This window comes from Helianthus annuus, chromosome 12 (assembly GCF_002127325.2).
Source record: "Helianthus annuus cultivar XRQ/B chromosome 12, HanXRQr2.0-SUNRISE, whole genome shotgun sequence".
In the NCBI taxonomy this organism is placed as follows: domain Eukaryota; kingdom Viridiplantae; phylum Streptophyta; class Magnoliopsida; order Asterales; family Asteraceae; genus Helianthus; species Helianthus annuus.
Genome location: NC_035444.2, coordinates 1654092 through 1680613, shown reverse-complemented (window position 1 = coordinate 1680613; position 26522 = coordinate 1654092). Strand labels below are relative to the sequence as shown.

At 37.8% G+C, this 26522-nt stretch overlaps 2 protein-coding genes and 1 long non-coding RNA gene across 3 annotated transcripts; 1 reads left to right on the top strand and 2 right to left on the bottom strand.

The window, feature by feature from the left end:
• Positions 1–1134: 1134 nt before the first annotated feature.
• Positions 1135–5929, bottom strand: LOC110893734 (protein EFFECTOR OF TRANSCRIPTION 2). The gene is made up of 3 exons (XM_022140847.2): positions 5763–5929; positions 3512–3868; positions 1135–2166 (listed from the first exon to the last, which is right to left on the bottom strand). The coding sequence occupies exons 1-3, from the start codon at positions 5859–5861 to the stop codon at positions 1477–1479; spliced, it is 1146 nt and encodes a 381-aa protein (XP_021996539.1). The 5' UTR covers positions 5862–5929; the 3' UTR covers positions 1135–1476.
• A 6666-nt stretch (positions 5930–12595) lies between these two features.
• LOC110893735 (inactive protein kinase SELMODRAFT_444075) lies at positions 12596–18690 on the top strand. Its single transcript, XM_022140848.2, has 9 exons — positions 12596–13310; positions 14455–14606; positions 14685–14779; positions 15670–16565; positions 17326–17486; positions 17582–17658; positions 17806–17953; positions 18220–18369; positions 18478–18690. Exons 1-9 carry the CDS (start codon positions 13133–13135, stop codon positions 18511–18513), a joined length of 1893 nt encoding a protein of 630 aa, XP_021996540.1. The 5' UTR covers positions 12596–13132; the 3' UTR covers positions 18514–18690.
• Positions 18691–23563: 4873 nt separating this feature from the next.
• Positions 23564–25144, bottom strand: LOC110896262. Its single transcript, XR_002567791.2, has 3 exons — positions 24931–25144; positions 24232–24306; positions 23564–23759 (listed from the first exon to the last, which is right to left on the bottom strand). It is a non-coding gene; the product is annotated as an uncharacterized LOC110896262 (long non-coding RNA).
• Between the last annotated feature and the right edge of the window lie 1378 nt (positions 25145–26522).

The following is a 26522-nucleotide window of genomic DNA, read 5'->3' as shown; positions in this document are numbered from 1 at the left end:
CCGGTTCATGTCAAACGCAACCCACCAACCAACGAACACGACCCATTAGCACCCCATTCCATAACAAGTTAAAGAGTGTGCGGTATGCAAAGTAATTTTGTATACAAATCATCTCGGTTAAACAATCAAAGGCAAGATAATAATATGAATCGAGTATCTATAAGCTAAGGTTCGACAGATTATATGTTTAGTCCTTGTTTTTCACCTCGAACTCGATTGAGTTGAACTTAAACAAGCTAACGTGAAGTTTTGTTACGTGAAGAATAATAGTTTAGGGGTATTTTACTAATTATTAGTAGTTTAGGGGTGTCTTATGTAAGTTGAACGAGAGATGCAATCTCTTCCATAGGGTCTTCAAACATTGCATCAGAAAAACGGGCAGAGATCGAACGAACATAGTCCGCCCATGGGACCTCGGCAACCGTGGCATTACGGGTATTCAAGTAGGCACGGTGCCATTGGAGGGCATCGCCTTCCAAGTGAACCGCAGCACAGCGTAATTTCGAGTCATCGGGGGTGTCATCCATTGAAAAAAAATGTTCGCAGCGATAGACCCACCCCTCAACATCGTCCCCCGAAAATTTAGGGAGGTCGATCTTACCGATACGGAATGGTTTGGATGTTCGTGAGTCACCATCTGGGCCGGAGAAGGACCCGAAGGAACTACCCGACGACTGCACGGCTTTGTCACGCACCGCCTTCAAAATCTCTTCCTACTGCTTTAAAGATTGTTCCTGTTGCTTCATCAAGGCCGCTAACGCAGCTTGGATGTCGCTGATTGCCTTACCATGGGACTTGAGGGTGTTGTCGATTTCATTATTGCGGGTGTTAGTCATGGCGGCGGCAAGGAATTCCGATGAGGAATCGGACTGGAGCTCTGATACCCTTGATAGGGTTAAAACCTTGGGGAGAAAGAAAACTAAGAGATAGAGAGATATTTGACTCAAATTATGCTTGATTTCATTCCATACGTAACATCCACATAAATAGATAGAAACTTACATAAGACACCCCTAAACTACTAATAATTAGTAAAATACCCCTAAATTATTATTCTTCACGTAACAAGTTTAAGCTAGAATATGTTTGGACCTCAACCATCCAATATGCATACTGTATATCATATGTTTCACATGGTATAAATGTATAACTATTATTTCATGAAAATGGTGTTACAAGACAGTGATGCGTGAACATCAATATAAAACCTAATGACATATTTTAAAATTAAAAGTTTACAAACCGACAACAAATCTATCTTATTGTAATGGGAAAGCTAAACAACACACCTTTCACCTCACACAACAAACAGTTACATTTTGTATATAAAAAAAATAAATCATATGGTTTGTATGTATACATACCTTCTGCAGGCTGACTTCCTCTGATGAATGAGATTCAATATGCTCTTCGAACAATTCTCGACCCATTTTTTGATGAACAAGAACTTTATAAGTTTATTTTTTATTTTTTAATTTAGTCACTAATCTTCGCCCGAATGGCCTCATGTTGCCAACAAAACTGGCTATTTTTACTCGGTTTTCTTCTACAACAGGAGCCATTAAGTGTAATAGCTACACAAGTCAATGAACCCACACCCGAGATTGTTGACATTTTCTCATTGACAATCATCCCCTCATGTTTTACTTCTTCACAGTCGTTTTGACTATCGCAAAACGTTCCAGTTTCTAAATCTGAATGAGGTCTTATGTATGCGTTGACTTTCATCCCTTTATGGTCAGCACATCTTTTTCTTCCTTCAACAGGCGGTCTTATACAAATAGACCCGTGACCTAAGGCTACGCCACATGTGCCGACATTATTGTTATTCATATTACCGTCTTTTGATACTAATGTAGGCCTTGATCTACCAAACTTGAAAATTTTAGCGAACGGATTTATATCATTTTGTTTGGTATAAAAGCTAGATCCGTTTTCTAAAACGGGCGGGTCACAACGTTTGATTCTAAGGCCAACTTCTTTTGGAGGGATGACACGAATGTTCTTGAATACCAAAAGTACCCTTTTAGGATGTAGTTCAGTATTATTGAGCTTTTTATGTATATCTTTAGGACGACGCTCCCCGTTCATACCTCGGTTCCATGCATAATCAAAGGTTTTTAAAAGTTGGGACTCGGTTTTCTCAGCGTCTTTTTTACTTTCCATCTGTAATAAATAAAATTTAAAGCATAAATGAATTTTCTTAAACAATCATGTAAGGTGATTTAATATCGTGAAGAATCACATAGTTTGAATACTCCGGTTGAGCAGGTCGCTAGCCTTAAACCTATTGGTGACACAATGGGCGGGTCGGACGGTTGGGTAACAAGGTTAAAATATGGCCTTTTAAGTAAAAAAAACTTTTAGCACACTTTAGAAACCTTTTACAAACTTTTAGTCTCTTTAGCTAGTTTTCTTAATTTGACTTGTTTAAAATAAAACATAACCCAAAACAACCCACTAATAAGTAATAAGTAGATAAGTTGTGGAAAACTGGATTTTAATAATCCCAACTTTAACATATTCGCCGACAACATTCCCATTTAAGGAAACGTTTTGTGACAATACTGTGGCGTGGACTGCTTATGTGGCAAAAAAATAAGTTTTGCTGACGGGGATTGCTTATGCGGCAAATAAGTCAATATTTTGATGACGTGGACTGCTTATGTGGCAAAGTTTTGATGACGGCTTGAGCAAAAACTAACTGGGTTAACTTTTAATTAGTATGGGATCGCTGAGGGAAAATAGGTTAAAAATTAGGACTGTCACAAAACATTTCTTTAGTTGGGACTATTGTTGGCCAATATGTCAAAGTTAGGATCATTAAAATCCAATTTTTCATAAGTTGAAAATGCAAGTCTACTTTAAACTTTTCATGGATGATAACTAAACTTGTTCTCATTCAAGATTTTGAGAAGATGCCTTCTTTTGGTTGCTTACTTAAACAACTTATCTAGCTTGAGATCGCTTATTTCAAACCGATTATTCCACAAGAACTCAAAATTACAAGTTTACTCTTAGGGTGAAATAAACTACTTTCAATAAGTTGATTATTTTTTTCTGCTTATAACTACAAACATATAACAATCCCATACACATACACTCCCTTAGCATCATGATATTGTATAAGAGTAAATTACGTTTTTGGCCCCTGTGGTTATATCACTTTTACTATATTAGCCCAAAATAAGAATTTTTAACATATCTGCCCCCATGGTTTCTATAACTAACTATTTTGGCTCCTAAGTCTAGAGATCATGGGGGCCAAAATGGTTAGTTATAGAGACCATGGGGGCTAAAATGGTTAGACTTAGTGGCCAAACTGGTTAGTTATAGAAACCATGGGGGCAGATATGTTAAAAATTCTTATTTTGGGCTAATATAGTAAAAGTGATATAACCATAGGGGCCAAAAACGTAATTTACTCATTGTATAATTATCAGAAACTTGTTTATTAGTGGTCTCCATCAAGCAATAAGAAAAAAAAATAGAATCAGAAAATGTTACTTACCGGAGCCCATCTAAACGCGATGGCAAATCCATACGAGAATACATCAGAAAACAATCCAAGTACTTTTCGATCATTTTGCTCGCCGTTTGACAAGCCATTTTCCAAATGAGCACCATCTCTACCATACTGCTGAAGTCTAGTCCTAACATTATCAGCTTGCCCAAGATAAACAGGAATTACATTTTTAGAATTAAGTTTGCTAACAATCTTTCCTTGTTTTCTTGTGACTGAAACAGCTATCCCTAGTTCATACAGCCCTGGACAAGAAGAACAATTTGGTAGGTTGTGAGTCCTGTATCGCTCTGCACCTTCCTTGTTCAACAAGTAATCCTCCCAATCACAAGCTCCAATAAGGATCTGGAAATTTACATACATACAATTTATCAAATTTAAAACACATTAAAGATTAAAATATGGATACAATTTATCAAGATTCCAGCCAGATTTCTACTATAATCTATGGAAAACTACTTTTCTACACTAATGCACTAATATATTAGAACTTTTGGTACTACTTAGATGATATTAAATGTTATATTATAGATTTTGTTTATTCTATTTGAGGGGATGGCGGCGTAGTTTGTTGGCCGTTTACCTGCTATCCTTATGTAATTTGCCCTATTATTAATTTAAATTATATACAACCAAAAAATAAATTTGAGGTATAGTATTATTTTTCTGATATATAATATTTTTTAAATTTGTTTTCATTGTGCGCTTTTTTTTTCTTAGACGCTTGCGTTTTTTACGCGTTGTGCCTAAGCCCCAGGCGAGACCTATTCGCATTGTGCGTGTTTGATAACTATGATTTAACCTCCAAATACCACCGTATGTTAGCGTAGGGTAGGTTAGCTTCAATTCAGAAGTTTGGAGTTAAATTGGGGACAGGATTAGAGAAAGAAACAGTTCAAATTTTGAAGTACATGAGCTTTGAATTCAAACCTAGAGGTGTTAGAATTAACTAAATCGAGCACACCACGAACAACCGGTTTTGTGGCTAAGGGGTTGTTTGTTTAGCTCTTAATGGTTCTGACCTCTTACTGGTTCAGCACTTAATGGTTCAGACTGTTTGTTTCGCGAACAAATGTTTGAATGGTTCAGACATTTGCCTCTGAATGGTTAAGCATTTAACTAAATCTGAATGGTTAAAACCTCTAATTTGAAATGGTCAGACATTTGCCTCTGAACGGTTAAGCATTATATTGGCTCTTAATGGTTCAGACCTCTTATTGATACAACACTAAGGCTGTTTGGTAGCCTCTGAATGGTCATTAAGAGGCTACCTCTTAATGGAATCATTAAGAATTTTACCAATGAAAAGGTAGAAGAATGTGACATGTGATGATTTACCATTCAGAGGTTACCTCTTAACCATTCAGACTTGAGGTTACCTCTTATTCATTCAGATGTTTTAAACCATTAAGAGGTAGCATCTGAATGGTCATTAAATAGTACAAATCTCTTACTGGTTCAGTACTTAACCATTCAGATGTTGCCAAACAGCCCCTAACTTTTGTCACAGACTCTTTTCTCTATATTATTATTAATCGAAAACCACACAAAAATACGTAACCATGCATCTCATCTATTTATACTAAACTTAAAAGAGAAGAAAAGTATAACTTAGACTCAGATACTTATTCCTAAAATAATCAAACTATTTTGTTACAGAACTCATAAGTAATTTTAATCAGCTTCAATCCCTAAGCATGAAACTCAAGATCTAATTAACTTTTCAGCTTAATTATCTCTATCAAGTTTCCATACTTAGCTTAACAACACCACAGCATTGAATACAATTAAACTAGTGTCTTAACATCTTCAGATCAAGTATATAGTAATCAAACGCATAAAAAAAAAAAAAAAAAAAAAAAAAAAAAAAAAAAAAAAAAAAAAAACCACTTCAGATCACTGTATCATTGTTATTCACATCCAAATCAACGACAATTATAGAAGCTTTGAACTATATTGAAGCTGATAACAAATTAACAATACTGACTGTACATAATTCAAATTCGAAATTAGAATTCAAATAAAAACAGTTACGAGGATCCAGATCTGTTTCAAAAGCAAATTATAAATTATAGAAGCTTTAAACTATGTTGAAGCTGATAACAAATTAACAATACTCACTGTACATAATTCAAATTCGAAATTAGAATTTAAATAAAAACAGTTACGAGAATCCAGATCTGTTTCAACAGCAAATTATAAGTTGTGAAGTAAACACTAAATAGAAAGCGAATATTACCTTCCAATCGGAGAAAGCGGAGTCGTGTTTCGTGCGTGAACAGTTTTCTCTCTTTAACGCCGGTGCGGTGGATACGGCGGTGTTGACGGTTCGTACCATCGTGTTCCGCCGTGACGTTTGCCCGTTACAGGAGATGAAACCGCTTTATTGGTGTAGAGGCGCGGTTATTTGTTTAAAGTGCGTGAATAGTCCTATAACTATTATGTTATTATCAGTTTGAACCTTTAAGTAATATTATTTGCTTTTTAGTCCTTAAATGGAAAACATTTTTATTAGAGCTGCAAACGAATCGAACGAACGCGAACACAGCCTTTGTTCATGTTCGTTTGTTAAGGAAATAAGGTGTTCACGAAGTGTTGATGACACTTGCCAGACAAGATTTTTTTGTTTGTGTTCGTTTGTTAAGGAAATGAACGTGTTCGTGTTCGTTGTGTTTGTTCGTTAAATTTAGGCACCAGATTAAAGCGAACACAAACGAACGTTTGTGAATACAGACGAACACAAATGAAGGCAAATAGACATAAACAAGTGTTCGTGAACATAAATGAGAACAAACCACCCCTTTCTTGTACCGAGAAAGATGGAGAACACTAGCGCTAGATAATTTATAACTAGAAATTTTGAAGTACTTAAATAAAAAATAAAAGTTAAAACCCCTAATAAATTGTCTAACATAGACGAACAAGTTACCAAACGTTCACAAACATAAATAAATGAACGTGACCTATGTTCATGTTCATTTGTTAAGCGAATGGAATTTCTTGTTCGTGTTCGTTCATTTATTAATCGAACGAACACAAATGAACTTCCCACTAAATGATTCACGAACTGTTCGACGAACGTTTGGTTCGTCTACATCCCTAATTTTCATAATTTAGTCCATTGCGTTTTTTTAACGGCAAATTTCTTTTAATACATGTCGTTTGTGGGACTTAGAACCCAAAACCTCCTCTTACCAAACTTAGGTTTTTAAGGTTTTCTCTTTACCAATAGATCATCACACCATTGATAGTTCATTACGTATTTAGGTATTTGTTTTCACTAATTTGTGAAATGTGTAAACTGTAAACTAATAATAAGTTAGACACATCCCAACAAGTATAATTTAATTAAAAAAGACAACTCATGCATGGAACACACCAACCATAATAAATCGCTATATTTTGTAGATGATGAATTCCTCTACCAAGAATAGTGTGGTATTGTGATTGAGCAGTTTAAACCTAGTCATATAGGGAAGAAGGTCTCTCTAAAAGTCAAAATTGTGTAGAACATAAGATTGTGAGAGCCATGTTATTCCTAAAACCAAAACGCTTGGTTTTGATTGTGTGATAACCTCTTATGCTTACCAGTATGGGGTAGCGCCCCATGATGCCCCCAATATCGTCGTGAGCAAGCCATTGGGGAGCGCCAACAAGTGTGATGCAATTATTTTTTTACCGTTAAGAAACGGTAATAATATATGAAAAAAATACTTTTTTTTTCTAATTTTATCCACATACTACCCCCTATATAGATCCCCAATCTTCACCATTTTTTTACCACAACTCACCACCATTCACACTACAATTTCAATAATCTATATCATATTTCAACCATTTTTATGGGGAATCGATGGATCGAGGAAGAAGACATCTCTTGGGCTACTTGGAACACAATTTTGACGCACTTTCATCAACGAGTTAGCGTAAATAATCGTAACTTCAATCACATTATTAGAAGGATTATTTTGATGCGAGCAACTTGCGGGCTTTTCGAGAGGCTCTTTTTCAATGCCATGAACCGCGAAGAGGGCATAACTGAAGAGCAAGCGATTGTGGTGGCCCGTGCCAAGTACCAACGACATCAGAACAGAACCTTCCGTCATCTTACAGCTTGGAGAATTTTGCGTGCCCATTTTAACATTTAAGTAGTTTGTTATAAATTTCTATGTATTGTTTTTAATTAAGCTGGGTTGTAATCTTTTTAATTCTAGTTTAATAAAACGTTTTATTTTTTATATTGTTTTGATACTTATTTTTTTATATAATGTTTATTAATTTAAAAATCTAAGTTTTTAAAAAATAATAATACTTGAGTAATGATGACAGGGGCTTATCCCGCTACAAGCCACTTAATAATGGAGCCTTCTGTCCAGTAGGCGCGTACGTAACGCGATAAAACCCTTAGGGACTTTATACCACATCATGTAACCTTAGGGTGAAGGGGGTGTTCCTAGTCGAAGCCACATGTACCCTCTTCGCCACTTGATAATATTGTGACAGATCACTTGAACTCATTTCAACCTTACTAGAAGAGGGCACTCCTAGTTGAACCCATAATATTATCCGTCTTCAAAATCCTCTCAAACATAACATCAAAGTTTGAGTTAAATCACGGTTCACGATTCATGAACCTTGACTTCAACCAGCCATAGGAATTTGCATGGGATGCGTTGCTCAACCCAGGCTAACCCCCTCAATTTTTTTCTTAGTACTAACCTTGAACCCGAATGCGCTTCTTCCATGTATGTTTTATAAAAAAGTCAAACGTTATAAGGGTTTACTTTCCCATCAAAATGATGACTTGGTTATTTCAGTAATTTAAGTGACCATCCCCAATAATGATAAATATGACAAGGATATGAAAGTTAATCTCTATATAAAATATAGAATATTAAAGTTTATCTCCGTATAAGTGTATACGGTGTGGTGGTGTGGGTGTCTCAACCACGTCGGGCATACCGCCCCGTATAGCCGTATAGGGGTGTGGGGCAGGGAATTCTTCACCGGCGTGGGGGCTCTTTTGGGAGGTGATATGGCACGCAATGAGTGATGGGTTGTGTTTAGAGGTTGTTTATTGGTGGATTATTTATTTATTAAATTTATTTTTGAGAAAAATGCCCGGATAGTCCCTGTGGTTTCGCATTTTTTCATCTATATTCCCCAACTTTCTAAAACTACCTGAATAGTCCCCAACTTTTCATTTTTTGTTCCCGGATAGTCCCTGGGTCTAACTTCAGTTTGTTTTCTCTGTTAAGTGGGTGTGAAATGACCAATTTACCCTTTCTTTTAAAAGACCTAACCACAGGGACTATCCGGGCATCTTCTTTATTTTTAGAGAAAAACCCCACCACCATACTTCATCTTCAACCTCCACCCACCCTCCACCGTCACCACCACAGTCACCTGAACTGCCATAATCCTACCATCAACAATATCGCCTGAAACATCACATCGGCTGAAACATCATCGTGTCCGGGGAACCAAGACCTGTTGTCCCATAGGTTGGCGCCGCTATCACCGTCGGTCACCAAAACCACCATCGTCTTCATCATCATACTGCCTGAACAAGCTCAACCCGGAAACCAAATCTGAGTCATCGGAGTTGACTTGTGTCCATGAAACAAACGAAAATCGGACCTGCACTGAGCTAGAGCCCGAATCAAAACTGGAACCTGAACCGCACTGGAATCGGGTCGAACCAAACTGAAATGAGGCGGGCACCACTGCCGCCGTTGTCGTCCGTGCGACCACCGTCGTTGCCGCCGCCGTGATTCCTTCTCTCTTCGCCATGTGTCTCTCTCTGCCTCGTGGCGCCGCCGCCGCCACCGGACAGTGGTGGTGGTCGGTCTTCCAGCAAATTCGAGGGAAAAGGGGGTGTGGCTGCGGGTGGTTAGGTCGTTGGAGTAACAGGGGTGCAGGGGTGTTTCGTCGGAGAATCCACCTGCATCGTCTCTGATTCCACCAGAGAGGGGAGGGGTTTGTCAGAGAAACTCGAGGGGAGCAGGTGTGTTTGGCTGAGTTGTGGTGTGTCTGTGGATGTATGTGTGTATTTAGATTAGGGTTAGAGAACTAAGGCCATTTGAAGAAGATGCCCGGATAGTCCCTGTGGTTTGGTCTTTTAAAGGAAAGGGTAAATTGGTCATTTCACACCCACTTAACAGAGAAAACAAACTGAAGTTAGACCCAGGGACTATCCGGGAACAAAAAATGAAAAGTTGGGGACTATTTAGGTAGTTTTAGAAAGTTGGGGACTATAGGTGAAAAAATGCGAAACCACAGAGACTATCCGGGCATTTTTCTCTTTATTTTTTTAAACAACAAACGAAAATGCGAGGCCCTTCTACGCCTCCCACCCCCTGCTTCTTGGGGCTTGAAAGGGAAATCCCTCTCTGCTGCCGTGCCTGTCATATGACGCTTTATATGATATTTTCAAGCCCTTTCACACCGAATAGTATAAACGACGGCAACAATATTACATGTTTTTCACGTTTTCCTAATATCCTCACTTTACAAATAAAATAAAACAATCTTTACAACTTTATTTGATTCCTTTAATTAATCTATCATACTTTCTTTTAACTAAATAATGATAATGTTGTGTAAGTTGTATTTATGTATCAAATAATTAGTTTGGATAAAAAAATAAAATCATCTTTCTGATAACGAAAATGGTCTCTATACATATTTGATCAAGTTAAGTCTATTTAAACTGGCAGGTTCACACATGACTGTGTAGCAACCCGTATTTACTACTACAAGTTCATACTTTCTTTATTTTACACTCAATATTTTGTTATAAAGCATTCGATTTTACTTTTAGCTTACTAATACAAATATAACATTTTTAAAATTTTATTATCCTTATATTAAATTTATTTTTCATAAAATATTGACTCGTTAGTGACATTTCGACATTTTATATTTAATCATCAGAAACATGGTAAATTTCTTATTAACTTATCAAACACTTTATTAAATCATATTACGTACTTTGTCTAATATTTAGACGGTAATTACTTTATTTTATTTGTTCTTTTTTTTTTTCAATTTTGACCATATAATAAAAAATAAAAACAAGTATAAGATTTAATATCTGTTTTTTAACGGAAAAGTGGGATCCAGTCCTCCAACGAATAATAATCGAAGTCCGTTAAATGGGCCATGTTTTTTTTTTAAAATGGGCCATGTTACTTTTGACCTTACAACCAGGTTATATATTAAATATTAATTAAATTAAAGTATATATATTGCATAATTTTTGGTAAAAAATTTAAATAATGTATTACTAAGCTGTTAAAATTTGTATTGCTTAAAAATCTATTATTACAATATCGATATATAACCAACCACAAGATCGGTGGCATGATAATCATGAGGATAAGGAAAAGGTAAGCAAGTTGGCACATTCTTTTGAAGGTGGGAGATTTGATGGATGAATAAGTGGCGTACGAGAAAAATTGTTTTCATTCGATAACTTTATACAAAATTAAAGTAGCAATATGTTCTTCAAGGAGAAAATCATAAAACTAATCATAACAGATTTTTATGATGCACCGTTTAAAAAAAAAGATAAATAGTTATACTAGTAATAAATATTTTTATAACAGGAGTTACATGATAACATACTCGCCTATCTACTTTAGCTCGTGTATCATACTATACACATCCACCTGTTCACGTACCACCTTCTGTTCTGTATGGCTTCTTCGTGCGAGACTGCAAAAGTGCGAATGAGGATTGACAATTATGTTGTGCGACATTTGGGTTTCAGACTTTGAGGACTTTCAATTGGCGCCCATACATGCCCATAATCAATGGATTATTTTATTTATTTGGGCTTAATTATCATGAAACTTATTACTTGGGCAATTATCATGAAACTTATTATTTGGGCTTAATTATTTAATAACTTTTGGGGTTAATAAATAATTTCAAGTGTCATATTTTTCTCTTAAGGGTATCCTCGTATATGTTTAGTAGTATCCGAATGACCGGAAACAAAAAAATACACTGCGAGTACGGGCTTGAGCCGTAGCCCGTGCTACGGCTAGTTCTTCATTAGTTCCGCCCCTAATTAAGGCATTTATGCATACACGAGTTTTGGTTCATATATTGGTTGGTGTCAACTCATGCATGGACGCTTAAGGTACGAATTAAAATCATAACTTCATAACACATTTGAAAACATAATATAAAGAGAGATCTTACTTATTGATGCCGAATTAAAGGAAGCAATCAAATGGCTATATAACTCAATGAGGCTATAGGGTGTGGTCATAACTCTCATGGTCACCATGATCCTCCACATCGACGTCATGTCACTAACTTCTAATCCATCATCCAAAACCACTACCCTAAGGGTGTGGTCATAACCCAAACCACTATTTTCTTATTTTAATTTATTTTTGTAGAAAAGGAAAATGAATTATTGAAAAAGGAAAGTAGGCTCATGGTTGCCATGGTTTAATCCATGCCAACCATGGTGAATGAAGCAAGGAGATGGTGTAGTAATTAATTAATGATCCTATGTGGCATTAATGACCCAACTCATGTACTAACGAAAATTCAAATAACTAAAGATAAATAACGGACATGTACTCTATGACTATAAGTCACCATTCGTAGTTCAGACGCTATCAACTTATTAAAAGTTGAAAGCATGACCGGTTAACAAATGACCATCTAAAAAGCCGATTTAGAGTATTAAATACTTAGTGTGTTACTTATCCCATCAAACAGTTCACGAACTATTCACCAAACATTCAGTTCGTTTACGGCCCTAATCATATTTCAAAGCATGTCCAAGATTCAAATCATAAGGCTCATTAATTGTGTGATACAAAGTCTTCTACTAGGGAATGAGGCTCATTAAATGTGTCATTAAACAATTATCATCAAATAGAGTAAACAAGATAGACGCCTCCAATCCTACCCATCATTGACTCAATAATTTTAGTAATTTTCAGAGACGTGGGACCCCCTTGTCGTTACTTTAAACACCATATGGCCGTTCAAGGTTTTGTTTTTGCTCTTTTTATTTCATTAATTTCCTCACTTCACTTCTGTTTTCTGACTTTTTTCTTCATTTTCCTTTTGGCTCTTCTTTCTTGTTCCTTTTTACACAGAATAACATAGCTCTATTTTGTCCAAAAAATGTGACCATATTTCTTTGTTTTCTTCTTTCTCTTTCCTCTTCTGCATTTCTTGTGAAATATTGACCAAAAGTGCTAGCAAGACACCTTTTCGGCACTGATTTTGGAAAAAAGTTTTCACCTTTTTATGTTTTTCTGCATTAAAAAACAAAATCTGTTGATGGGTATTTGATAATTTGATCAAACAGTCACATTTTCAAACTGGGTATCTTTCTTTTTGGTAAATCTTGATGCTTTTGGCCACTAACAAGTGAAAGTTAAAAGATTTTTTGTTATATTTGTGTGGGTTTCTTGAAAGATGATGAACAAGAGGGTATTCTTTGGTGGGTGTTCAATGATTTGAAGAAATAGTGGTTTGTTAATTTTGGGTAAATCTTGCTGTTTTGGGGCACACATAGTTAAAAGTGTAGTTTTTTTTTTTTTTTTTTTTTTTTTTTTTTTTTTTTTTGGAAAAATGATGAGAAGGCAAAAGAGTAGTAGAGTTAAAGATCATGTAGGAGAAAGAGTTGTGCTTATTGCTGTGAAAGCATCAAGAGAAATTTCAAGAAATGCGTTGACTTGGGCTTTGACCCATGTTGTTCAACCTGGTGATTGTTGTAAATTGTTGGTGGTCATCCCTGCTCCCACTTCAAGTAATCCATTTTAATCCCATTTATATGTTATTCTGTGTTTTTTTCAAGTTAGGGCTCATAAGTCATAAGTAGGCGTGCAAACGAGCCAAGCCCGAGCTCGACTAGGCTCTAGCTCGAGCTATGAAAGCTCAAGTTCGAGCTCGGGGCTCTACTCGTTTATTATTTATTAAATAGTTTATATTAATTATAATTATAATTATTGTTTTATATATAAGTTAGTTATTTTTTCATAATTTTATAAACACTGATTATTATTATTTAAAGAGTAAACTGCCATTTTGGTCCATGTGATTTGATCACTTTTGCCACTTTAGTCCAAAACTCAAACTTTTTGAATCTGGGTCCTGTGGTTTCAGTTTTATTGCCATTTTGGTCCAAAAATGAAATCAGGGCATATTTGTCTTATAAAATCCGGGCATATTTGTCTTATAAAATCCTGTTATTTTGTCCTTTTCCACAGGGGCAAAATGATCATTTCTTTTTTTATAAATAAATACCATATTTTATAAGACAAATATGACCTGATTTGCCCCTGAGGAAAATGACAAAATTGCAGGATTTTATAAGACAAATATGACCTGATTTCATTTTTGGATCAAAATGGCAATAAAACTGAAACCACAGGGACCCAGATGTAAAAGGTTTGAGTTTTGGACTAAAGTGGCAAAAGTGACCAAACCCCAGGGACTAAAATGGCAATTTACTCTTATTTAAATATATATTTACTATATTAATACTAATATAAATTAGATAAACAGTGGGCTCGTTTTGGCTCGTGAGCATGCTTGAGCTTGGGCTCGTTTACTAAATGAGCTTGTTTTTAGGCTCAGGCTTGAGCTCGTCTAAGCTTGGCTAGTTTTGAGACTAGCTTGAGTAACTCACGAGTAGCTCAACTCGTTTACTAAACGAGCTTGTTTTTAGGCTCAGGCTCGAGCTCGTCTAAGCTTGGCTTGTTTCGAGACGAGCTTGAGTAACTCGCGAGTAGCTCGGCTCGTTTACTAAACGAGCTTGTTTTTAGGCTCGGCTCGTTTACTAAACGAGCTTGTTTTTAGGCTCGGACTCGAGCTCGTCTAAGCTCGGCTCGAGACGAGCTTGAGTAACTCTTGATCTATGAACGAAATGCTATAATTCTTGATCTTTTCAGGTCACAAGTTATGGACATTTTCAAAATTCAACAGCGATTGCACAACGGGGCAATGGAAAAATCTTTCGGGCGACAGAGATCAGAAGGACGATATCACTGAAGCCTGCTCTCAAATGATGCTTCAGCTACATAATATATATGATCCTGACAAAGTATGTGTTTTTATGGTATTTTCGAGATTAATCTTTGCGATTTTCTAATAAGTTCATCTTGTTTGATTTTTTTGATAGATAAAGATGAAGATTAAGGTCATTTCTGGTACCCTATGTGGAGCAGTGGCTGCTGAAGCAAAGAAAACCCAAACACAATGGGTTGTTTTGGATAGGTGAGTGCATATACTTCTTTATAGCAAATTGATACATAAACACATGTTAAATGTAAGAGTAAATTACGATTTTGGCCCCTGTGGTTATATCACTTTTACCCTTTTAGCCCAAAAAAGATTATTTTTATCATCTGAGCCCCCAACGTCTTTTTTTCTAACCCTTTTGGGCCCCTAACACTAACCCATCCATTAAATGTTAGGGGTCAAAAGGGTTAGAAAAAAAGACGTTAGGGGCCAAAAGGGTTAGAAAAAAAGACGTTGGGGGCTCAGATGGTAAAAAAATCTTTTTTGGGCTAAAAGGGTAAAAGTGATATAACCACAGGGGCCAAAATCGTAATTTACTCTAAATATAACTATAAATAGTATCCCATTACAATAATAATTAATTTTAGAGTAAAGTACACAAATGGTCCTTGTGGTTGACCAAAATTTTGGAATTGATCTCTAGCTTTTCAAAAGTTCATAGATGGTCCATGTGGTTTGCACTTTGTAACGCAGTTAGTCCCAGCTTTTTTCCAAAAGTACATGGATGGTCCATGTGGTTTGCACTTTGTAACACATTTAGTCCCTAACTTGGACCTGCTGAAACCTTTAGATTTGTTAGTTGAGGACTAAATGCGTTACAAAGTGCAAACCACAGGGACCATCCGTGTACTTTTGAAAAGCTAGGGACCAAATCCAAAATTTTGATTAACCACAGGGACCATTCGTGTACTTTACTCTTCGTTTCATTAATAAAAGTAGTGTAACATTCAGAAATGACTCATAAGCAGGTCATATTCAAGTTGACACGTTTAACCCGTTTCATTAAACGGGTCATGTGCAGGTTAATACGTTCAACTCGTTTAATCAAACAACATGTTAAACCCATTTATTATAACTCGTTACAGGAACCTGAAAAAAGAGGCAAAAGTATGCATGGACGAGCTAGAATGCAACGTCGTCGTAATGAAAAAGACTCGACCACAAGTCCTTCGTTTAAATTTGATCGGATCACCAACCAAACAACCCGAAAACATCACTTCTTGTTCCGAAACTCCATCAGATTGTAGCAAACAACACGAACCTGTTTGGAACACAACAAAAGTCCCAAATGTAACCCCCGTAAGCAGCCCTGAACGCTCATCCGTCACCGCAAACGACCACAACACGTCTTCGTTATCAACTTCAGACCTCGGGTTATCCCCGTTTGTCGTAACGGATCATGACTGGTACACAAAAAAAGACCGGTTTATTCTTGACGAATATTCCGATTCTGATTCGGATACCGAAAACATAAGCTCGTCGCCTTCGACGAGCTTATTTTTGAGCTCATCAGACGAGTTCCCGAAATCTGACAACCCGGTTACAAACACACTACCTGTCAAAGTCTCCGAACTTAACTCAACCAAAATGGTTCCATTAACGAGACACCTGCCGTCGAAGTCTCCGTCGCTCTGTACAATATGTCGGCACAAGGCGCCTGTGTTCGGGAAACCACCGAAATGTTTTGGTTATATGGAGCTTGAAGAGGCTACGGATGGGTTTTCGGGGGCTAACTTTTTGGCGGAAGGTGGGTTCGGGTCTGTGCACCGAGGGGTGCTGAAAGATGGTAGAATGGTTGCGGTTAAACAGCATAAGATCGCTAGCTCGCAAGGTGATAACGAGTTTTTCTCGGAAGTTGATGTTTTGAGCTGCGCACAGCATCGGAATGTTGTGATGTTGATCGGGTTTTGTGTGGAGGGTGGTCGAAGGTTGCTTGTTTATGAGTATATTTGCAACGGTTCTTTAGATTCTCACCTTTACGGTACATATCCTCTATGTTTTTGTTTTGTTTTGTTTTGTTTAAACGTTTGAAACTATTCAGACGCATATAACCTCTTAAATATAATTATTTCAAGAAAAAATCAATGCTGCTAGAACTGGACCGGTTGGTGGGACTGATATCCGGACCTCTATTTGGTTCGGTTGGCGTTGGTTGTATCTGCACCGGTGGGTCCGCTCAGTGTTTGACGAGTGACAGTTGAACCGATAACCCGACTCATTGGTTGGACCTGTTTTGAGTAGAAAAATATTAACATTATAACATTTTAATTTGGATCTGGGGGGGGGGGGGGATAGTGCACGGCCCTCCCAACCACCGGAGTGATCTCACTCCGGGAGCCGCTACCCGACCAAGCTAGCTCCGCGGTGACTTCCCCATGCCGAGTTCTTACCCTAGGCGACATATGTCACTCCCAAGACTCGAACCCGGTACCTCTGGGAAGAGGTGGGTGTCGGTGGCCAACTGGGCTACCTCTTGAAAATATATATTAACATTATTTTTTACGGTGGGGCAGAATCACTAAAACATTGTCGCTACAGTGATTTATGCCACCGTAAATGATACTTACAGGTCGAGAAGAAACCGGCTCATAAACTTTTCCAACTTAATGTAATATAGATATATTTTTCAAATTACTTATGATTTTAGTTCCACTGGCTAGGCCAGTGAATCAGTAAAATGGTTCGTTCTGGTCCGGTTTTCAAAACATTAAGAAAATTGGACGTTGAATTTGGGTTTGTAGGGCGTGATCACGGGCTACTGGAATGGTCAGCGCGACAAAAGATTGCGATTGGAGCCGCTCGAGGGTTAAGATACCTTCATGAAGAATGCAGAGTAGGTTGTATCGTTCATCGTGATATGCGTCCAAATAATATCCTCCTAACTCATGATTTCGAAGCTTTGGTATGTGTATAATTGTTTAAATGTTACTAAGTTTTCTTAGATATACATTTTGACTTTTGAAGTCAACCCTGATCGAGTTGTCGTTTTGATCACAGGTCGGAGATTTTGGACTAGCCAGGTGGCAACCAGATGGTGAAACGGGCGTCGAAACTAGAATAATTGGAACGTTTGGGTAATTACATGAACTATAATTAGGTGCACAATAATAGTTGTATTGGCTGGGCTGGGTCGGGTCGGGTCGGGTCAGGTGACCCGTTAGCACTCGATGTTTGGACGTGATTAGAATTAAATGTTTTCTAATGCGGGTTTGTTTCTTTAGGTACTTGGCTCCGGAATACGCTCAAACCGGTGAAATTACCGAAAAGGCTGACGTGTATTCATTCGGGGTTGTGTTGGTTGAGCTCATTACAGGACGAAAAGCAGTTGATATAAACCTGCCAAAGGGCCAACAATATCTCACTGAATGGGTATGAGTTTTGCAACCCGTGTACTCTCGTTTTCATGTTTCGGTGGGTTTAGCATTCATTTTTGTCACATGTGACCAGTTTGACCCGTTTATGTGTAAACGGGTCAATTTGGTTTTATTTTGTTTATGATAGGTTTGATGGGTGTAGAACCGGTCACATGGGCTTTGGTTGGCCCAACGAGCACAACCGACACAAAAATATTATCCACTGATTTAAAACAAACCCTGCCCATTTTGCCTCTAATTGTTGTGTATTTTGATGAACAGGCTAGACCATTACTTGAAGAGGGTGCCATTACTGAGTTAATTGACCCGCGGCTCAGGGACAGTTACTCTGAGGCTGAGGTGCGATGCATGTCACATTGTGCTTCGTTGTGCATCAGGCGGGACCCACGTTCGAGACCTAGGATGTCTCAGGTATGAACACCAAACCCACCTTTTTGACGAAACTCATATTTTTAACAAATTTTTTTTTTGTATGACAATATGTATCTAGTGACCGTTTATGTGTTTTTCGAGTAACAGGTGCTATGGATGTTGGACAACGATGATATCAAGTGATCGACAACCATTTTTCGGTCCAGAAGGTTGTTAGAGGCTTAGAGCAATAGTTTTAGACTTTTAGCATGCATTATTTGCATTTGGTGGAATACATGTATAGTTGTGTGTGTGTATATATATTCTTATTATTTATTTTACAATGCAGATCTCATCTATGTTTTTCTTAAACAACATTAATCAAGTTGTTGATTTTTAGTTAAAAAAATATTCGTCTATAACAAATGAAATAATTTTGATATGGCGAGACGTTTTGGTGGAAATCGTGTCAGGTTATTTGACAAGTTTGGATTCGTTGTATGATAGGTTAAAATCGACGAACTTAAAGAGAATCCATATATCATATTCGTGTTAAGAATGACAAACCTAACACCAACGTACATAAAAACACGTAACATGGCCACGTAACTCATCTGGACAGGTCAAAACGTGCTAACCCGTTTGTAAAACTAGTAATTTATTTGTAATATACTAAAACAAGTCGTTGAACAACTTAAGGTAGTGTTTGGTATGCAGGAATGAGAGGTGGAATGGAATGGATGATTACGAGGGAATGAAGGAAAGGGTGTTTGGTTGGTCAATGGAATGGAATCACCCATTCCAAAATGCATTCCATTCCCTCAAAATCATTCCTTCCACCCCCCATGTTTTTTTTCCATTCCATCCCCTCTTGCATCATTCATCAACACCACAATCCACCACCTTCGCCACAACCCACCACCACCACCACCACCACCACCCACCACCGACGCCATCGCCGCCACCCGCCACCCCCTCACACCGACAGCCACCGCCGCCGCCGCCACCCATTCGCCACCGTTATCACCCACAGCTGCGACCAACCGCTAACGACACTCGCCGCCGCCACCCACCACCATCGTTGACGCCACCATCACCGCCACCACCAACCGCCGTTGCCGCCACCAACCGCCACCCCTGCTGCCACCCACCACCAACGACCACCTTGCCACCACCACCACTCGTCGTCGTCGCCGCACCGCCACTCTCCGCCACCACCACCACCCATCGCCGCCGCCGACACCCACCACCGCCACTTATAACCACCCACAATCACTCCCACCGACCACCACCACCACCACTACCACCACTCACCGCTGATTTTATTACTCCGTTTTTCTTGCCTACCGAACAATACACAATAATAACTCATTCCATTCACACATGGTAACCAAACAAGACATGAAATGGTAATGATCCATTGCATTTCGTCGTCCATTCCATTACCTCGTCCATTCCATTCCTTCGTCCATTCCATTACCTCATACCAAACAGACCCTAATAGTTAATATGTTGTAAACATGTTAGTGGTAAAGTTACAACTCTAGGTTAAACGTTTTATAACCTATAGTCGAATTCAAATGATAAATTATATATTTTTAATCTAATATTATATTATACATCATTAAAAAATAACTCTTCATTAATAGTTTCAACCACTAGATGTGGCATCCATTAGTTCTACTTATAACACTGGTGATTAAAGAGGAGAATCCAAACACTGGGCCGTAGGGGTATGAACGAATCGGGCCGAGCCCTAGCCTGACTAGGCTCGAGCTCGGCTTGTTATGTTTTTATGAGGTGTGAACTCGAGCTCAACTCGGTTCAACCCTACTTATTTGAGATTGAGCTCAGCTCACGAGTAAAACCCAAAGCTCGAGCTCGGCTTGGCTCGGGGTATTTTGAGAACAACCCCAACTTAGATAAAAGATCGGCTCGAGCTCGCTTCAATATCTCTTAAACAAGCTAAAGCTCAGCTCGAGCTCGGCTCGCAATGTTGTTATTATTATTGTAGTATATACAAAATAAAATAAAATTTATATATATATATGGAACCCATTAAGTGTAACCGCTTTCTAAATCGATATCCACCGTTAGATCATGCTGAGATGAAATCTCAGCCCTTTAAACTCCCAAAAATAACCGCTATGATGGCGGTTCGAGGCGGTTTTTTACGGTTTCCTTAGCAGGTGGTTACCTCCACCTTTTCCTGCCCATTATCTCCACTAGAGAACTGCCAGTTAATCAGAAAAAACTGTAATTTGGGTTGATCTCGACCACAATAACTATTTAGTTATTTTTAAGAATGAATCTCAGCCATTCAAATCCAAAAAAAATTGACAGTTTTTATTTTTTGAGTAAATTACAAGTTTTGTCCTTTATGTTTACATCAAATTTCAGGCGTTGTCCTTTTGGCCAAAAGTTTACAGGCGGTGTCCTTTACCTTTCAAAATCTTGCACGTTTTGTCATTTAGGCCAAACCCAGTTATATTTTTTGGTTAAATCTAGTCATGTGAATGGCACATGAAGGTACTATTGTAATTTCACCTTTCAAGGGGCTATTGTGTAACATAAATTATATGAAGGGGTTATTATGTAAAAATAGAAAATATATTAAAAAGGGCTGATTCTATACACACCCCCCTCCCTTCCTGATTATACCCCCCTTGTGAGAGGAAAACTGTCGGTCCCACACGGGCCCCACCTGTAAGTATGTGAGAGGAGGGGGGTGAAAAAAGTAATTAGGGGGGGTGTAGAAAGTAGCACCCTTAAAAAGACCTCTGCACACTCTCTCTTTCAACTCTCTCTCCCTCCCTCTTTCTTCTCTCTATCTCTAACACAAGCTCTGTCTAAAGGATGCGATGGTGATGATGGCAAGCTCTGTCTAAAGGATGTGATGGTGATGATGGGTGGCGGTGGTGGGAAGTGTATGGTGGTGGCTGCGATAGTGATGATGGGTGGCGGTGGTGGTGGGAGGTGTACGGTGGTGGGTTTTGGATGGTGAAGGTGGATGTGGTGGTGGGTTTTGGATGGTGAAGGTGGATGTGATGGTGGGTTGTAGTCTGTGAAGGCTGAAGGTTGGTTGTGGATGGTGAAGGTGTGTTTGCGGTGGTGGAGGTGGTTTTAGGGGCGGTTGCAGGTTTTGGTGGCCGGAGTGGTGGTGGCCGGTGTGGTGGTGGCTTGTGGATGGTGACCGATGATGCTATGATTAAAGGTAAAAAATCTTTTGTGAAATTGGGATTTAGTGATGATTCATTTTAATTTGGGGGTTCTAATTGTTTCTTTTTTTTTGGGACATTTGTTGTTTTGGTTTTGAATTTTATACATTACAGAGCTACTCAAAAGTTATACATTACAGAGCTACCCAAAAGTCATAGAAGGTGGGGGAAAGTTTATGCTGATTTACGTGAAAAATGTGCTTTAATCAGGTGGTTAAAGAAGGGTTTGTGGTGAATTCTTATGTGGAGTAATGGGTTTTAATTTAGTTTTTGATAAAGGGTCTGTGGTGAAGCAAATCAAGATAGTTTTTGCATTCATACCCTGTTTGGGACAAACGGTGGTAGTGGTGGCGGCGAAGGGTGGTGAAGGGTGGTGGAGGATGGTGGGGATAGGTGGTTGCTAATTCCAGAAATAAATATATATATATATGGTTACAAAAATAATATTTTAAATTATTTTGTTTTATTTTTATAATAATAGCCCCTTGATATAATTTATCTTATACAATAGCCCCTTAAGAGGTGAAATTACAATAGTACCCTCATGTGCCATGCACATGACTAGATTTAACCAAAATATATAACTGGGTTTGGCCTAAAGGACAAAACGTGCAAGATTTTGAAAGGTAAAGGACACCGCCTGTAAACTTTTGGCCAAAAGGACAGCGCCTGAAATTTGATGTAAACATAAAGGACAAAACTTGTAATTTACTCTTATTTTTTAATGCCAGTTTTCACCTCCTAATTTTATGCTTATATGCAGTTATGCCACTATCCATCGATTCCAGTGTCTCTCCCCCATAAAACTCCCTGTCATCGAACATCTTCACCAAACCTGTTCCCACTATTTTCCAAATCATCATCAACATATATCCTAGGTATTTCTTTCTTCGGTCACATCTCACCTTCAACCAGCAACCCCAACGAACCTACCACTACACCTTCGCCTCCTATCCCCTAATTTCTCATCAATATGAGTATCATCGACTCTTGGCGAGGTAATATCCGGAAGGCTCGTGGCGGAAATTAAAGTTTCTACCATTGCAGCAACCGTGATTTTGCAGCCATGCGGTTCACCCTATTCTACCGTTGTATCATCGACTCTTGTCTGCTCACTTCGGCCACCACCTATTCAACCTGCAAATTAGGGTTTCAAATTGTGGTTGATGATGTTCTGCAGCAGTGGCACTTCTCTCGCCTCCCAACCAACGATAAGGAACTATGTACTGGATGCGATTTGATTTGAATACAACAGTTGCAATTGACTGCATAAGAAAATGGTGCGATTCTTTCTATTTTTTATTATGGATTTTAGAAACAGTAGGTAGCGGAACATGGGATTATCTGTTAGTTTCTTGTCTTTTTTAATATGTTGATTCTACAATGTTCCATTAACAAGCTTTTTTTTCGTGATAATAGTGGGGGACATTGTTAGAGTTGGGAGACCTGTGTACGACGTCCGGTGGTAGGTTCTATATTGTTTTGACCATGGAAAAACGAGACTTGACACACGCCAAATGCTCTTACCAGGTTTGGTCCACTCGTGTTGACCCTCTTTATGTTGTATGTTCAAGTTGTGTACTAAAATTCTACTCTTGGGTTCACTCAGGTTAGTTGAAGGGGGAGGCCATGGATGTGGTTTCCACTTTCCACAAAGCATGCATTCTGTTGAAAGAGGGGGGGGGGGGGGAGTGTTCAGTGTTCACTAATCCCACTTTTCCGTTCTTTTCTTTTTTTTTTCTTTTTTTTTTTTTTTTGCTAATTTGAGAGTTATAACCTGTGCAAGTGAATGAGTGTATTTTCACAATGAATTGAGGAAAACGATGTGAGACGACTGGACCTTGAGTCTCTTATCCAGTTTAATAACCGCAAACTCGCAAAGTGATTCTTTATATCGATGAGACGAAAAAACCACCGGTCGGACAAGGCCTTAACAAGCCCGCTGAAGTATCACTTCTAAACATCAAGTGTTTTGATAAAAAGACGGGGTGCCAACTTGTAACGCCCTAAAACGTTTTAACCTAAGATTCGCAGCGGAAACTACATATCTAGAAATTTCCTTCATGATATTCTTTCTTTCATTTAAATACATTAATCTCTTTTATAATTTATTCCAAAAACTAACATACATGTCTCAATTAAGTGACTACGTATACACCCACATACAATCCGTGTCTTGACTCGGTCTTCAACCGCGTATGCTTCTAGATGAAACATCCAAACATGTATAGCCTGCAGTCACCACATTCAAACACATTATTAGCAACCGGTGACATAATACAAAAATCTTAGCACAAGCATAGTAGCGCGTCAACATTTCATCCTTTTTCTTATACTAGCCCCTTCATCCATCCACTCGATTACTCGCATCGGATTGTGGAGTCAACCTTCACGTCCTTTGTTACCATGCCTATACTTCACATTAATTCTCAATAGAAAAATGATTAGTACATTAGCTTCCATTTATATGATCATGTCCTCAAATATACATAACTCATCTTATTCATTCAAGCACAATTTCATTATGTAAGTTCTCTTTCTTACCCAAACCAAATCGAATCTCTTTCTTAACCACTTCCAACCCATTCCATTAAAACTTAACTTACTACTTGCATCAATCCATATCTTCTTACATTGCATTCAACAATTATCAAATATCATAAATACATTACCAAACTAAAGGGTAAGTTCGGAGTTCACTTACCTTGCGCGTCCGTATTCTCGTTCGCTTACTTGATTACCGTTAGCCTTCAAAGCTCCCATCCATCTTGACATGATTCTTATACACTCATGTCATTACATTCACATTCTTATTAGCATTTATGCTCATACATATGAACAACCATATCAAATTCACATCTAACATATGACCCACTTGAAGCATACTCCACATCATTAATTCATTTAAATAAGCATAAGGTATACTCGACATCATCCCTAGATAATCTTCACATGAACTATATCTATTTACCCATTACTTGCATACAATTTCACTTGTTATTGTCTTTTAGACATTTCATCAAACACTTGGTGTGCGTACTACTTCCTAAGCATAATGTACAAGTGCTTTAAGCATGTTCTTCCTTATTTCATTTTATGAACCATTACATTCAAGCAAAATCTCACAATCATAAATTCCACATCAAGTTTATTTATCTTAGCCTATGATACAACACCCTATACATTACAAGATCACACTATAACATCTTCAAATTCATCATAATCATCATCTTCACACTCATGCAATGGGTTTTTATTCTAAATCACCCAATTACCTGATTATTCATAACACAAGTTCTATTTGGTGTTTCTAACACCTCTACATGCTTAATTTCATACAAATTCATGGATTGATCATAACCCACTTCAAACAAGATCATCAAATCTGAATTTTAAGACATACCTTATGATCCCCTTGTGAAGGTGATCGTTAATTCATGTTCGGTTGTGAATTTGGACTTCATTCCACCCTTCAATTTGAGGATTTATCAAGAACAAGGGTTTGAACCCTTGTTCTTCTTCTTCCTGATCGCCCCACGCACACCAAGTGTGTGTGTGTGTGTTTTCCTTCATTTATTAAATCATGTTTCACTTTTAACGGTTTTGGTCCCTTCAATTTCGTTTCAATTAATAATGAGACTTACACTCATTATCTTGTTACTCATATACATGTCACCACTCGGTTAAATATTCCTAGTCAACTTTTATTTACGGTTTCGCTTTTACCCCAAACGGTATTTTACCCGATTCATTTATATTAACATAGTTTAAATTATTAAACCCATTTTGGGGTGTTACACAATTCATTGAAGGACCTAGAATTGTAGAATATAGGGCTAACTATTACTTTGTAAATACATATTTTAAAGTTGAAACTTAAAATTGTTGATGTTTTTTCTGAAAATCATTTGATCAAGTTCTTTTGGCAAGTCCATTTGATCAAGATGATAAGAAACTTAGGTTGTTAAAGCAAATACCTCTATACATCATCATTTTTTAACAAGTTGGCGTTGTTGAGGTTTCTAAGGAAATCGTTATTACACTTTTGGAAAGTCTTGGTTTTTGGATTACGGATTTTGATTTAAATTAAGGTTTATGTTGGTGGTTTAGGTTATTTATAACAGGGAGATTGATCAAAGTCGAGGCTTTGGGTTTGTAACAATGAGTACTGTAGAAGAAGCATAGAAGGCTATTGATATGTTCCATGGTTATGTAAGTTTCTTCATTGCTTTTGGCTTGTATAGTAATAACTTAGTCAAATCTTGCAACCGAAACCAATATTTTGAAAACCGGTCGGACTTTAAACCGTCACACTCTTAGATAACTGGAGGGACAATCGGTCAAGCTGAGAGGATGATGTCACAAATAATTTTTAAAATATTTATATATATTACCTTAAAATTTGAATAGTATATTGTTATATTTTTTTTATATTTAAAATAATAATAGAAGCATATTTTTTAGAAAGAAAAGAAAACGTGAAGAGGTTTTTGTTGAAATAAGAGTATTAATTTATCTACACCATATGAAACAAAGAAGAAAGTTACTGAAAATCAAAGTTCGTCCAGCCACTAAACCAGCTCACACACCACTCATAAAAAAGGGTCCAGTTTATAACAACATTGACCAAATTAAGCATAAATGAGCAAGGGATTATAACAACATTGACCAAATTAAGCATAAATGAGCAAGGGATTATAACAACATTGACCAAATTAAGCATAAATGAGCAAGGGATTGAGAACTTTTAAAGATGGAACTGTTTCATTTTGTTTGAATCAGGAATTAGGAGGCAGGATCTGAACTGTGAATAAAGGCTGCTACAAAAGGATCAAGACCCGGTGCACCCCAAACTTCCGGGCCTTCATACACAGTGTATGTCGGGAACCTACAGTGTACACAGATGGTGAGCGTCATGAGCAGATTTTCAGAGAACACAACACGAGAAGGTGGTCAATTCATGCATTGTTTCCGATAGGGAGAGTGGGGATCTCG